A 16,505-nucleotide genomic window follows, 5' to 3' on the forward strand; every position below is an offset into this window, starting at 1 on the left:
AGATTATGTAGTAATCATAATGATAATACAAAAATTATCACGACCTCTACCAAGCTGATTTTACCACCTACACAAACCAAGGGCTGTTTAGAATCTTTGTGTAGAACTAGCACAATCTGATCCTTTGGTAGTTACCCTCTTGACAGATCCTTGGGTGCCTGGGGTATTGATGTCTGCACTACACTCAACTCTTACCTGTAGCTCTTAGGAAATGATTGGTGAGCACAAACCACATCAGGAACTGCTTCAATGGGTAGGTTAAACCAAGTCATGGTAGCCAGCAGCCATTGCTAGTGGTGAAGAAGAACAGCTACCTTCCAATATTTGATAAATGAGCATGTTAGGAGTTTCAATTGGTTAATGACAGCAAAGGTAAATAATTCAAATGTGGGTAAACATAGAGTTACGTGCATTCGAATAAGGATACAGACAAAGCTAAGTGGTGCTACAAACCACAAATCATAACAAAGCTCTGTAGCCCTATCAGATCCGGCCAAGAATAGTGGTAAACAATCAGGCAATTGACAAGAGGAGGAGGCTCCAGGAGCAACTCACTTCTCAACCCTGGTGGAGCTAAAATGTGAGCCTGGGATCCAGAGCCGGGGAGAACCCAGGGTACAGGGTCAGAGAGAGCCCAGGACCTGGAGCCGAGGAGAGCCCAGGGTCCAGGGCTGGGGACAACCCAGGGTCCAGAGGCGGGGAGAGGCCGGGGTCCAGAGCCAGAGAGAGCCCAGGGTCCAGAGCTGGGAAGAGCCTGGGGTCCAGAGCTGGGAAGAGCCCGGGGTCCAGAGCTGGGAAGAGCCCGGGGTCCGGGGCCACGGAGAGCCTGGGATCTAGAGCCAGAGTGAGCCCGGGGTTGGGAGCCGGGGAGAGCCCGGAGTCCAGAGCCAGAGAGAGCCCGGGGTCCAGAGCTGGGAAGAGCCCGGGGTCCAGAGCCAGAGAGAGCCCGGGGTCCGGGGCCACGGAGAGCCCGGGATCCAGAGCCAGAGAGAGCCCGGGGTTGGGAGCCGGGGAGAGCCTTGGATCCAGAGCCAGAGAGAGCCCGGGGTTGGGAGCCGGGGAGAGCCCGGGGTCCAGAGCCAGAGAGAGCCCGGGGTTGGGAGCCGGGGAGAGCCCGGGGTCCAGAGCCAGAGAGAGCCCGGGGTCCAGAATGTATTTGTTTCCCGCAGATTTTAGATTTTAGTTTTTTTGTGGACTAAGGTTTTAGGATTTTAATGTTTCATAGGGTTATGTTTTTACGACTTTTTTAGATTTTTAAGATTTAAGCTTCAGAGTTAGTTTTAGGTTTAGATTTTTTTTCAATGCTTAGGTATGTAGTTAGTGCTTTTAGGGTTCTTTTTTTTTGCCTTGTAGTGGCTGGTCTCGGCAGTGCGATTTTGAGGCCTCAGTGGAGGGGGAGAGGTGGGGGAGGAAAAACAGTGCTGGTGGCGAGGTATGCTTGAGTCTGAGTGAGCATGTGGGGAGAGGGGCTGAGGAAGGTTCGGGGCTGGATCAGAGTGGAAGGGTTAGGGTGGGTTGTGGTGTCGGTAATCTGTGTGTGTCCCTGTCCACACACACTGCCTATCTCTATTTGTCAACTGTGTTCATGTTATGCAGCAGAGCCTGTCTCCAACTGTCTTAGACCTCCTTGCCATTGGATCAAGACCTCGCTTTGTCAAAACCATGTGGTAACTGGTGTACAATGGCCACCCCATGTTAAAGGATCTCACATACAAATATCTTCAACTCCTCAAATGAAGTTTGGGACCTGAAACATCAGGACCCTCATGGACAGCCCCCAACAGCGACAAACCACTATCATAGTTTGAGAACACAGGCACTATGACATCGATATCGTTGCCCTGAGTGAGACACGGCGGGCAGGAGAAGGCCAGCTAAAAGAACAGGGTGGCGTGTACACCATTTTCTGGAACGGCAACCCGGAAGAGGAACAATACCTTCATTGGGTGGGTTTCACCATCAAGAATAAGCTTGTCGGGTGTCTCCCCCTGTGGGATAAGCGAGCACCTCATGACGTTTCAGCTCAGCCTAATGAGGAACTGGTACTCCACTGTCGTCAGTGTAGACACAACATCCGAGGGCAAAGAAGGATTCTACTCCAACCTTGAGTAATCTCTAGCCTGAGTCCCAGCGGGGGACAAGCTGAGTCTCCTTGGTGACTTTAAGGCCAGAATTGGGAAGGACACGAACCCCTGGAAGGGTGTGATTAGCAAGGAAGGGGGAGGGAAAGCAAACACCAGTGGAGTCCTTTCCCTGACAAAATGCTGAGAACATGACCTTGTCATAACCAACACCCTGTTGCTTCAAAGAGACAAGCACAAGACCTCATGGCAACACCCATGATCCAAGCACTAGCACCTGCTTGAGATCATAGGGATGTCTATGTCACTCACGCCATGACAGCTGGACTGATCACCGCCGAATCTGGTCTGATATCTTCAGCAACCTGGCCCCTAAATAGCAGCAGCAACAGAAACGCTCTGTAAGAAAATTAAGGTCTCAAGGATCCTGCAAAGGCAGCTCTTCTCAGTCAATGCCTTGCAGACAATCTCTCGACTCCCAGACAACGGGAACTGCAGTGTTTCCACAATGCCTGGTCCACTCTAAAGTCCCCCATAATCAGCACTTGTGAAGAGGTTCTTGGCTTCTCTACCAGGAAAGGCAGGGACTGGTTTGATGAGAATGACCAAGAGATACAGGAGCTATTTGAATGTAAGTGCAAAGTGTTTACAGACTGAAAGCATCACATTTCAAGAGAAAAGCAGTGCACCAAAGGCGTATGAAGGCAGCGGTACAACAAAACCCTGAGACATAGAAAACAAATGGTGGGTGGAAAGAGCATGAGAGATCAAATAGCTTGCAGGCAACCACGGCATGCGTAGCTTCTTCAGCGCTGTTAAGACTGTCTATGGCCCAAATACTCTATAATACTCAAAGACCCACCCTGCTTAGAGCCAGAAATGGAGGAGAGCTCATCAAGGCAGTCAGCGCCCGCTGAAGGGAACATTTCAAAGAGATCCTCAACTGAAACTCTGTCTTTGTCCCAAGTGTCCTCGACTCCATTCCTCAGTACACTACTCGGCTCAATATTGGCACTACTCTGGTCCAGAATGAAGTTAAAAAAGCCATTCATCAGCTGAAAAGCAAAAAGACTGCTGGAGTAGATAGAATCCCTGCCGAAATCCTAAAACACAGCAGAGATACATTCATGGCACGAATGCACAACCTCATATCCGTCATCTGGGCAGAGAAGCAAATGCTGGGGGACCTCAGGGATGCTGTAATTGTGACCATCTTCAAGAAAGGATTACGATAATTACAGGGGAGTTTCCTACTGTTTACCACAGGGATGATCATTGCAAGGATCCTCCTCAACCACCTCCTCAACCACCTCCTTCCAGTGGCTGAAGAACAAAGAACAAAGAACAGTACAGCACAGGAACTGGCCATTTGGCCCTCCAAGCCTGCGCCAATCATGATGCATGTCTAAACTAACCTTCTGCACTTCCGTTGCCCATATCCCTCTGTTCCCATCCTATTCATGTATTTGTCAAGATGCCTCTCAAACATTGCTATCGTACCTGCTTCCACCACCTCCCCTGGCAACAGGTTCCAGGCACTCACCACCCTTTGTGTAAAGAACTTGCCTCGCACATCCCCTCTAAACCTGGCCCCTCGCACCTTAAACCTAAACCACAGTAGAGTACCAGTTCCTCATTAGGCTGAGCTGAAAAGTCATGAAGTGCTCACTTATCCCACAGGGGGAGACACCCGACAAGCTTGTTCTTGATGGTGAAGCCCACCCAATGAAGGTATTGTTACTCTCCGGGTTGCCCTTCCATAAAAAGGTGTACCCGCCACCCTGTTCTTTTAGCTGGCCTTCTCCTGCCCGCCGTGTCTCACTCAGGGCAGCGATATCGATGTCATAGTGCCTGTGTTCCCAAACTATGATAGTGGTTTGTTACTGTTGGGGGCTGTCCATGAGGATCCTGATGTTCCAGGTCCCAAACTTCATTTGAGGAGTGGAAGATATTTGTATGTGAGATCTTTTAACATGGGGTGGCCATTGTACACCAGCTACCACATGGTTTTGACAAAGCGAGGTCTTGATCCAATGGCAAGGAGGTCTAAGACAGTTGGAGACAGGCTCTGCTGCATAACATGAACACAGTTGACAAATAGAGATAGGCAGTGTGTGTGGACAGGGACACACACAGATTACCGACACCACAACCACGCTAACCCTTCCAAAATCACAAGGTGCATTTCACCCACTGAGAGGCACTGAGATCTTCACTGCATGGCAATCCAGGAAAAGTGCAGGAAGCTGCAAAAGCCTCTGTCCATGGCCTTTCTCGACTTCATGATCATCAATTGAGAGTCCTCCTCAAATTTGGCTACCCTCAGAACTTTGTCACCATCCTTCGCCTACTACATGATGACATGCAAGCTGGGATCCTTACCAACGAGACCATCACAGACCTTATCTCAGTGAGACTGGGGTCAAACAAGGCTTTGTCATCGCACTAACCCTCTTCTCTATCTTCCTCGCCACAATTCTGCATCTCACCTCCAGCGAGCTCCCCACAGGAGTTGAGATAATTTACAGGATGGATGGAAAATTGCTCAACCTTCGTCACCTCCACTCCAAAACCAAGTTCACTCCAACCTCAGTCAGTCAACAAGCTTCAACATGCAGACAATGCTTGTGTTTGTGCTACTCGTACACTGAGCTTCATCGTTGATTCCTTCACTGAAGCATACGAGAAGATGGTCCTTACTTTAAACACTCTGAAAACTGAAGTCCTCTTCCAACCCACTCCCAGAGCACAACATCACTCCCCATTGATCAAGGTCCACAAAGAGACCCTGGAAAAGGTGGATCACTTTCCATATCTTGGGAGTCTCCTTTCAACGAGGGCAGATATAGATGTTGAAATCCACACCGTCTTCAATGTTGCCAGCTCAGCCTTTGGCCAACTGAAGAGAAGAGCATTCGAGAACCAAAACCTCTAACCAGGGACTAAAGCCATGGTTTACTGGGCAGCAGTGAACACTGCACTGCTATATACATCTGAGACTTGGACAATCTATAGCAGGCACCTCAAGGCATTGGAGAATTACCATCAATGCTGTCTCCACAAAACGCTTCAAAATTTTTGGCAGGATAGCCAGTCTAATATTAGAATCCTCTCTCAAGGCAACATTCCCAGCACCAAAGCGCTAATCACCCAAAACCGACATCGCTGGGCAGGTCATGTTACTTGCATGCCTGACACCAGGCTGCTAAAATATCTGCTCTACTCCAAACTTCATCACGGCAAGAGCCTCCCAGGAGGGCAGAGGAAACACTTTAGGGATGTTCTCAAAACAGCCCTGAACACATCCAACATCCCCACTGATTCATGGGAATCCCTGGCCTGTGACCACTCGAATGAAGAAGGAGCACTCGGGAAGCACCAAGCACCCTGAGAGCCTTCGACAGGAACATGCGGAGACCAAGTCCAGGCAGCAGAAGGAGCCCGCAAGTAAATCATTTACCCGTCCCTTCAAACATCACCTGCCCCACATTGTACTAGAGGCTGCAGATCACGCATTGGCCTCGTTAGCCATATTAAAATGGACAGAACTGAGCGAAAGCAAATCATCCTCGATCCAGAGGGACTGCCTAAGAAGAAGAGAAGAGTGTGATCAATGAATCCAAGCCAGATAGTGAAGAATGAAACTCGACACAGATCCTTTTCTCAATATCTGGTTTATTCACAGAGTGCAGTCTGACATATCTCTGCCTTCTGTTCAGCAATAACACTTGTGTCCAACAAGCTCTCTTTATATTCACTTGAAATCCTTAATTAAGCAATTAATTAAACAACGCCCTTCAGCCGTTTACCTTGAACAAGGTGCAACCACAACAATACTCCAGGAGCTCCACACAATCCAGGACAGAGAAGATTAGCCCTCCTGCCATTGGAATCAATATCCACCTCTTCACGACCGACACACTGTGGCAGCAGTCTCGATTGCAGCAACTCACTAAACTTATTTCAACAGCCCCTCCTAGTCCTCCCCCTACAGCTGTAGCATTGAGAGCAGCAATGTTAAAGAAATCCCATCACCTGCTAGCTCTCCACCCCCCGCCCCCCACAAGACATACAACATTCTGATTTAGAATAAAATTTGCACCTACCCAGTACCTTTCACAACTTCTGGATGTTCTAAAGTGCTTCACAGCCAATAAAGTACTTTTGAAGTGTCATCACTGTTGCAAAGCAGACAATTTGCATACAGCAAGATCCCACACAAAGTAGCAATTTTGATGAGGGCAGTTTGGTTGATGTATGTATGGATTTTCAAAAGGCCTTTGATAAAGTACCACAAACCGTAGCTATTAGCAAAATTGAAGCATGTGTGATTAAAGGAACAATGGTGTGTGGATACAAAATTGGCTAAAGGACAGAAAGCAGAGTAGTAGTGAACAGTTGTTTTTCAGACTAGAGGAAATGTGCATGGTGTTCTCTAATGATCAGTGTTGGGATCACTGCTCTTTCTGTTTTTTATTAATGACTTTGGATATGAAGGGCATAGCTTCCACTTTGCAGATGGCACACACTCAGAAACGTAGTAAACAACGAGGAGGATGGTAATAGACTTCACAAGGATGACATGGGCATACACAGAGCAGAGGAAATTTAATGCAGGAAAGTGTGAAGTGATTCATTTTGGTAGGAAGAATGAAGAGAGGCAATATAAATGAAATGGTACAAATTTAAAGGGGTGCAGGTACCTGGGGAAATCCATACACAATTCTTTGAAGGTAGCAGGACAAGTTGAGAAAGCTATTAAAAAGGCATGTGGGATCCTCGGCTTTATATCTCGAGGAATAGGATACAAAATCAAGGACGTTATGCTAAACCTTTATAAAACACTGGTTAGGCCAATTCTGGGCAGCACACTTTAGAAAGTATGTCAAGGCCTTAAAGAGGGTGCAGCAGAGCTTTACTAGAATGGGAGCAGGGATGAGAGACTTCAGTTGTGTGGAGAGACCAGAAATTGCAAATTTGAAAGAGCTGTTCAATGTTAGGAATGATTTTGAGTAACTAAGAGAAACTGTGTTCATTGGCAGGAGGATCAGCAACCAGAGATCATACATTAAAGGTAATTGACAAATTAACTAGAGGCAACATGAAGATCATAGAATCAGAGAATAATACAGCACACAAGGAGGCTATTTGGCCCATTGAGTCTGTGTCAACTCTTTTGAAGAGCAATCCTGTAATTTTTTTCATGTTCAAGTATTTATCCAATTCTCTTATGAAGGTTGCTGTTGAATCTGTATCCACTACCCTATCAGGCAGTCCATTCCAAATTCGAACCATCATTGCATAACAAAACGTTTTCTTCATGTAACTTCTGGTTCTTTTGTCAATCAATAAGGAGACAGTTTTTTCCATAGCATGTTGTTACAATCTGGAATTAGATAAATACTTGAAGAAGGAAATTTGCTGGGCTATGGGGAAAGAGCAGTGGAGTGGGACTAATTGAATGGGTCTTTCAAAGAGCCAGTGCAAGAATGATGGGCTGAACAGCCTCCTTCTGTGCTGTATCATTCTATATGGATTATACTGTGTTACGAGATTGATTTCTTTTGTAAAATATGTTTTAAAGAACCTATAGTTGAATTTTGTGTTTTGAAAAAAGGAAGGTCACCAGAAGGTTTGGACTGAGAATGGAATTTTAAGCGGTTACTGGAAGGCATCTATTTGCAAATAACCCAGCAAGGGTTGTGCTCATCACTCTAAAAGGATGTTTGTAAAGGAATGACAAGTCAAGATTTATAGATGTCACAGGACTTACTGCTGAACAGTTTTAGTTTCATTTTGAACTGTTTAAAAAAAAGCAAGTTGGTGTTTGGCCAAAAACAGAAAGAGTTTGCTTATTGACCTTCCAGGAGAACAGAAAACGATCTAGCCAACTCAGCTTTTTCTCTTGAAAAGACATCCTGCATCAAGTGTATTTAATATTTCCTCCTGTATTTGAAGAAACCTTTGCTGCTATATTGCTGCTATAAGACCTAAGAAGATCCTTGTTGTTGCTTCCTGCTGTAAAGCCTGACTGGAGCTTTCTGTGCTGCATCGTTGGAAGCCTACCCAAACTGATCATCATCACTTGGAAAGAACTGTTCTAGGAAGATCCCTTTGACAGCCGCCTATTCGCCTTTGGGACACCTCGAAAAACAAAGGACTTCCATACCTTCTTTTCAGCTGAAGTGTTTTTTTTTAATTCCTTCTATTTCTCTGTAACAGCTGTAAACAAAAAAATCCCTTTTTTTCCCAGTTAACCAGTTGTGTATGTATGTGTGTGTGCTTGAGGGCTAGGATAAATAAGAGGCTTTAATATTTCAATTCAAGTGTATGTCTACTTCCTTATTGGTTAAAACGTGGTTTACAACAAACGGATAATTTTGTTGTTTATTAAAGAAACCTGTTTGGTGTGTTTTATTCTGGGGAAAAATAGAGTATTCGATTGACGGTTTCGGTAATTGGGAAAATTTAAATATATGTTGTGACCTGTGGAGAAGTGGGACTGAATTAAAAGTGCATTCCTCCTGCCTCAGTCGTAACAACTGTAATCTAGTTGAAGACCAACAATTAGACTTTTGAATAATTCAATGCTATTTTTCACAGAACTTCCTGTGATTAACTGTTGTACCATGTGATCAAGTCTGAATGTGTACATGGACAGACTGAATGGATTGAATAGTTTTTTCTGGTTCCTACTTTTTAATGTTCCTCACTCACTGGTTTTGAGAATAATAAATTGTAAATACCTGTGTGAATGATCTCAGCATCGGGACACTGGATTCTTTCATCAATTTCTTCATACTGTCTGTTAGAAACAGTTTCCCAGCATCAGACAGGCTCAATAGAGAAGGAGAGACACAATTAGACTTCAGGAGCTCCTAGCATTGAAAACTTATACATGATTGAACAATTTTCAGGCACACAATCTGATTTATTTTATACAAACACCAAATATTTTTCTCTCAAAAGCAAAACTAAGGGAAGAGTTGTAATTCCCTCTTAAAGTTACTCAATCCACATTGCCAACATCATTTTCTTTTCAACATTGACAGAAACTCAACTGGAATAAGCACATAAAAGCCATGGCTATCGGAACAGGTCAGAGGCTGGGCATTCTGCACTGAGCTGTTCACCTCATGACTTCCCAAAGGCTCTCCACCAACTAGAAGGCACAAGACAAGAGTGTGATGGAATACTCTAGACTTGCCTGATGTGTGCAGCATGGGAACACTATCATTTCCAAGTTCCCCTCCAAGTCACATACCATCCCAACTTGGACATATAGTACTGCTCCTTTATTGTCATGGAGCCAAAATCCTGGCACTCCCTGTCTAACAGCATTGTGGAAGCACATTCCCTACATGGATTACTGCAGTTCAAGAAGAAAGCGCACCATCACCTTCTGAAGGGCAACTGGAAATGGGCAATAAGTGCTGGCTTTGCCAGCAATTGCCCATATCCCAAGAAAGATTTTTTTTAAAATTCCCAATAGGTCTTGCCCTTTGCAAACAGGTTAACACAACCTTGGGGATAGTGCAGCTCCTGTGTTCAGACCCTGAAGCAAAGACCAAAAACACCAGAATCCTGTCTCTAATTAGGCAGAACTGCAGAAATAGATGGAGGTGAAATTGGTCTACACCAGTAATGTGAAATGGTCCCATCGTGAATCAGCAGCCCATTGTAGGCCACAGGTGACTTTCTATTCTCACTGAGATCAATGACATAAAATGGGGTGCTGATTCGCTATGAGCTCATTTTGCATGACTGACATAGACCAAGTTCACCCACTATTTGTACTATTGAACTATTAGGAGAAGGTGGTGGTGTAGTGGTAATGTCACTGGACTAGTAATTCAGAGGCCCAAGCAAACGCTCTGGGGACATGGGTTTGTCTCCCATCATGACCAGATGGAAAAATTTGAATTCAATTAATAAAATCTGGAATTTAAAAAAAGCTAGTCTAATGGTGTCCAGGAAACTATTGTCGATTGTTGTAAATCCTATCTGGTTCACTAATGTCCTTTAAGGAAGGAAATCTGCTGCCCTTACCTGGTCTGACCTCCACATGACTCCAGACCCATAGCAATGTGGTTGACTCTTAACTGCCCTCTGAAATGGCCCAGCAAGCCACACAGTTCAAGGGCAATTAGGTATGGGCAATAAATGCTGGCCTAGCCAGCAACACCCTCATCCCATGAACAAATAAAAAAAATGAGAGTCACAGTCATTTATGGCACAGAACAATCCAGCCAAATCCATTCCCCCACTCGATCCCTGTAGCCCTGCAAGTTTATTTCCTTCAAGCACCCATCCAATTTCCTTTTGAAATCATTGATGGTTTCTGCTTCCATCACAACGAGTTGCTGGTTATTACCACTCATTGTGTAAAAAAGCTTCTTCCTCTCATTCCCCCTGTATCTCTTGCCCAAAACCTTAAATCTGTATCCCTTGTCCTTGTCCGATCAGTTAATGGGAAAAGATTTTCCTTGTCTAACTTACCTAAGACTGTCATAATTTGTCCACAGCTACCAAATCTCCCATACTGTTCGCAACTTTATTGTCATATTTGACCCCAAGATGAGCTTCCGGCCACATATTCACACCATTACTAAGGCCACCTATTTCTACCTCCATAACATCCTTCACTCCGCCGTTGCCTCAGCTCATCTGCTGCTGAACCTCATGCATGCCTTTGTTACCTTACTATTTGACTATTCTAATGCACTCCCAGCCAGTTGTAAGGTTATGTCCCCTTGTCCTAGAATCCCTGACCAGTGGAAAACGTTACTCCCTATTTACTCTACCAATTCCTTAAAATCTCAATCAAATTACCCCTTATGTTCTAGGTAAGACAAGCCTAGTTTATGTAATCTTTCCTTGTAACTTAATCTTTGGAGTCCTGGCAACACAGTGCTGTGCAGCATTTTTTCCAATGCCAATATATCCTTTCTAAGGTGTGGTGCTTAGAACTTTGCACAGCACTCCAGATGTTGTCTAACCAAAGTTTTGTTGTAGCTGGAGAAAAACTTCCTCCACTTTATATTATAGCCCTCTAATTATAAAGGCTAACATTCCATTAGCCTTTCTCATTATTTTTTGTAGCTGACTACTACATTTTAGTGAACTGTGTACATGGACCCCTCAATCTCTCCGTTCCCAGCTTTTCACCATGCAAAAAAACACTTGGATCTGTCCTTTTTCAGTTCAAAAATAATGTCTGGCATTAAATGTATTATATTTTTGTTGCATATTGCACATACTGCAACACAATTTACTACAAGAACTTATTTCACTCCCCCTCTCTCCACGTGAAACTCAGGCAGCTAAGTAGCCAAATGCACCCAATTCCAAGAAACAAAGAACAAAAGAACAAAGAACAGTACAGCACAGGAACAGGCCATTCGGCCCTCCAAGCCTGCGCCGATCATGATGTCTGTCTAAATTAAAACCTTCTGCACTTCCGGGGTCCTATTCCCTCTATTCCCATCCTATTCATGTATTTGTCAAGATGCCTCTTAAACGTCGCTATCGTACCTGCTTCCACCACCTCCCCCGGCAGCAAGTTCCAGGCACTCACCACCCTCTGTGTAAAGAACTTGCCTTGCACATCCCCTCTAAACTTTGCCCCTCGCACCTTAAACCTATGTCCCCATGTAACTGACTCTTCTACCCTGGGAAAAAGCTTCTGACTATCCACTCTGTCCATGCCACTCATAACTTTGTAAACCTCTATCATGTTGCCCCTCCACCTCCATCGTTCCAGTGAAAACAATCCGAGTTTATCCAACCTCTCCTCATAGCTAATGCCCTCCAGACCAGGCAACATCATGGTAAACCTCTTCTGTACCCTCTCCTAAGCCTCCACATCCTTCTGGTAGTGTGGCGACCAGAATTGTACGCAATATTCCAAGTATGGCCTAACTAAGGTTCTGTACAGCTGCAGCATGACTTGCCAGTTTTTATATTCTATGCCCCAACCGATGAAGGCAAACATGAAACGGAGTCTCTAGATTCAGCTCATTAACATACAGATTCTATGTGCAAGGTATAGCAAGGTCATGTGCAACTTAGAATCCTACAACACCTTAAAGGTAGAATATTTATTTGGAAATTGACTGTGATGTCTGACAAAGTGACCTGGTTTGAGGATGACAACACAGGTATCTTTCCACAGGAAATGCAGCTGAGAAAGAACAAAGTATTTCCCCGAGGTGGCAGCAGAGCTTCCAAGACCAGGCGGTGGAGAACATGAGTGCTGGCAGGCACCATTAAATGCAACAGTGCTTTCATGACTGATCTGAACCTCATATATCCACCAATTCAATAGCAAAATACTGTGGATGCTGGAAATCTGGAATGAAAGCAGAAAGTGTTGGAAACACTCAGCAGGTCGGGCAGCATCTCGGAGAGAGAAACAGAGTTAATGTTTCAGGTCGATGACCTTTCATCAGAGCTGGGAAAAGTTAGAGATGTAATAGGTTTTAAGCAAGTGGAAGCGGGGAAGGTGGAAAAAGAACAAAAGGGAAGATCTTTGATAGGGTGGAAGACAGTAGAGATTAAATGAAAAAAAGAGTTGGTGGTGCAGGGCCAAAGGGATTGCTGATGGGACAAGTAACAAAAGATGTGGCTAGAGGATGGCAGAATCATGAACAGTTGCTGTTTAAAAGCAAAAATAAGGGAAAAACACCAGTAAAATGGAAACCAGCAAAGAAAAAGGAAGCAATATGCAGGCAAAGGTTGAATCTGAAATTGTTGAACTCGATGTTGAGTCTGGAAGGCCGCAAAGTGTCTAATCGAAAGATGAGTTGCTGTTCCTCAAGCTTGTGTTGAACTTCATTGCAACACTGCAGGAGGTCAGCAATGAAAGCAAGGTGGCGAATTAAAATGACAGGCAACCAGAAACCTGGGGTCATGCTTGTGGACTGAAGGGAGGTGTTCCACAAACCGGTCATCCAATCTGCGTTTGGTCTCCTCAGTGTGGAGCAGACCGTATTGTGAGAAGCAAATGCCGTTTACTACATTGAAAGAAGTACACATTATTTGGAGGACTGGATATTGGGCATCTCTGACACTACTTATAACAGCCAGCACTTCTTAAAGGAGATATGCACTGTGGCTGTAGACACCAGTGAAGGAGAGAAATGGCTGCTAGACCAATAGATTGGGCGCTCAGATTCTTGGATGCTCTCTTGAAGGCGCTGGTCCATGTGGTGGACAGAACGACAGTTATCTACTTAACCCACAGAGCTGGAAGCCATCCAGGCACCATCGCCATCAGCAGTGGGAAGAGCATTCAAGACATGGACGCAATGCTGGAAAAAGTTCAATTACCTCACCAGAATTGTCAAGGGAACAGTCTGCTCACACTCCAGCCTCACCAATTACCATGCACTCCCCCCCACTTCTCTTCACTCTCTTACAATCACTGCACCATAGCACTACATCTCCTCCCCTCATATTCACACTCACACACTCATCTCTATTCCAGCCTTTGCTTCCCCACAATCCACATCTGATACACTGCACACCAGCTATTTCACCATGGCGGTCGAATGCTTGGAACGCTTCACAAGACTGTCATCCACACATAGCTATCATTCTTGTAGCAGAAGGTCACATGCAACTTCACCTGCACATCCTCTCCCTCTTGAAGAAAAGGTGCTGTCCACCAGAACAGTGGTGAGTGGCATTGCTGGAGGAGATGTTGTGTAGGCTTCCTTCACACATTGTCCTCTTTTTTCCTTTTTACTTCTATCTCATCTGACTCGCACTGCATGACAAACTGCAGATGGCTCCACCCGCCATTTCTCTTTCCCTGCTCTCCATTTACTATAAAGGCTAACCCTTGTCCCTTTGTTAACTTCAAGTGCTGAAGGTGTGGACTTACCATTATCACTTGAAGAGGAAACCGGCCTTCTTGATGATGCAGTGCCACTTGATCTCACCCTCACAAGCATCAGCTCAGATACTGACACCGCACACACTTTAGAAGCTAGGCTAGAGGAGGGCTCTTCATGTAGTGAATCACTGGGTACAAGTGCGCAGAAGTTAAGGCAGAATTTTAATTTTTATTCATTGATGGGATGTGGGCGTCGCTGGCTAGGCCAGCATTTCTTGCCCATCCCGAATTGCCCTTGAGAAGGTGGTGGTGAGCTGCTTTCTTGAACCACTGCAGTCCATGTGAGGTAGGTACACCCACAGTGCTGTTAGGAAGGGAGTTCCAGGATTTTGACCCAGCGACAGTGAAGGAATGGCGATATAGAAGCTGAATCTGTGAGCTAGCCATCAGCAAATATGTGTTATTGCAGCTGTTTTTGGTTATTTTAGGTAATACTGGTGGAGCTATGCCATCAAGGCTGTTGTAAGCAGAACTGATGAGATTCTGGAAGAGTGCACTGTTTTTGGTGGAGACCGTACCTGTGGAGATCAGGATTGAAGGGGAACTGCTTTCAGATGAGAGTCATTGGCTGCATCTTCGAAGACAGGAACTGGAATTCCACCTGAAGAAGTTAGGACCCGTGTTGGACTTTGTGCCATTTATGCTGAGTGGATTGCCAGTAAATTAGTGAGTTCTATCTTTGTTGTATCTGATAATTAATGTGCAATATGTAAAATATATATTGACTGTGATTTGTCTGTTATTTCATGTTTAACTTATGCTGATTTTGGTTTGACTGTTAATGTTATAAAAGTGAAATCTTGTCCATTTGTTTTTTTTAATTATGGAGTGTTTTGGGCGGCACAGTGGCACAGTGGTTAGCACCGCAGCCTCACAGCTCCAGCGACCATGGTTCAATTCTGGATACTGCCTGTGTGGAGTTTGCAAGTTCTCCCTGTGTCTGTGTGGGTTTTCGCCGGGTGCACCGGTTTCCTCCCACCACCAAAAGACTTGCAGGTTGATAGGTAAATTGGCCATTATAAATTGCCCCTAGTATAGGTAGGTGGTAGGGAAATATAGGGACAGGTGGGGATGTTATAGGAATATGGGATTAGTGTAGGATTAGTATAAATGGGTGGTTGATGGTCGGCACAGACTCGGTGGGCCGAAGGGCCTGTTTCAGTGCTGTATCTCTAAAAAAATAAATGTTATTCTTTTGGGTTGTTCATCTCCATGGGGATTATAGCACCACAGACACTCTTGCTTCCCTCAGAAAACTAGGATGCATCCCATCTAGAACAAGCGATTTTCATACACTGAGCTCTGCTAAACTTTTAAGTAGTATTTTCTTATCAATTTTTGTCATATGCAATTTTTTGGCCCCTTCTTTACTATGGATTTAGCAGCATCCTCTTCTTTTGTAAAAACAGTAGTCATTTGATAACTCAACTGTGCCCTGTGCAAGAAGATTTTCTTTTGTGTCTCTAATTGGTCTCTCACTTACTTTGATTATCCTTTTACACTTTATAAAAAATGTGAGTGTTTTAGTTAGCTATTAATCTTTTTCTCATACACTCTACACCTCTAATTTGCTTTACGAAATCTCCTCTGCATTTTTTGTATTTGGCTTGGTTCTCTACTGTATTATGCACCTGGCATTTATCATTATGTTCCTTTCACTTTAATCTCAATCTCTTTAGTCATCCAAGGAGCTTTAGATTTGGATGCCCCTTCTTTTCCCCTTACAGAAACGTTTTAAGTCTATACTTGAACTACCTCCTCTTTGAAAGCTTTCCATTGTTCATTTACCAATCATCTTTGTTGTCATTCCACCCATGCCAGATCCCTTTTCAACTCATTGAAAATGTTTCTCTTCCATTTGAGTATCTTCACCTTTGATTGTTCCTAATCCCTTTCATAACTACGCTAAACTCACTACTGCACTACAACCTGTGTACCAAACACACATTGTATCATTCCACCACACATGGAGAGATGTGAGAAAATATGCACGATGTAAGCTCCAGTATCCGTGTCTAAAGTGTGATTAGTTAAGAAGCTCTGGGAACCACGAGACATAATATTGTGGCAGCAAAGTGTTTGTGAGTAGAATTTAAACCCTATGAGCGACATAAATGCTGAATTTGACTTTGAAAAACAACCCGAATTAGTGTCAGAAAAAAAAACTGTACAAACTGTGTGAGAAATGAGATGGTCACTGCCACAGCAACGAACGCACTGTTGCAGCCCATGATTGGGAGGTTGATGACATCATGGAGGTCAAAGTAATCAAAGTGACATTCAGTAGCTTTCCGAAAGGCACTAGTGAAGATGAAAATGTCAGCTATATCCTTTTATGGACAGGAAAGAAAGGATTAGATCTTTTCAATAGCTGGGAAATGAGTGAGGATGACAGTAAAAATGCACAAGATTTTTCAGAAATTCAGCACACATCTTCAACCAAAGTCAAACCATCGGATTCACCATTATATATTTCAGAGCCTGAGACAGGGACCAGGTGAGCCTGTTGATAATTTCTTAACGAG

General features: G+C 44.4%; 1 protein-coding gene across 1 annotated transcript in view; it reads right to left on the reverse strand.

The window, feature by feature from the left end:
- frem1a (Fras1 related extracellular matrix 1a) overlaps window positions 1-16,505 on the reverse strand; it is a 356,873-nt gene that overhangs the window by 209,819 nt on the left and 130,549 nt on the right. Inside the window, exon 12 of the mRNA XM_068030756.1 lies at window positions 8,828-8,918. Within this exon, the coding sequence (XP_067886857.1) occupies window positions 8,828-8,918 (91 nt within the window). The remainder of the gene's footprint in view (window positions 1-8,827; window positions 8,919-16,505) is intronic.

This window comes from Heterodontus francisci, chromosome 4, assembly GCF_036365525.1.
Source record: "Heterodontus francisci isolate sHetFra1 chromosome 4, sHetFra1.hap1, whole genome shotgun sequence".
NCBI classification, from domain to species: Eukaryota; Metazoa; Chordata; class Chondrichthyes; order Heterodontiformes; family Heterodontidae; genus Heterodontus; species Heterodontus francisci.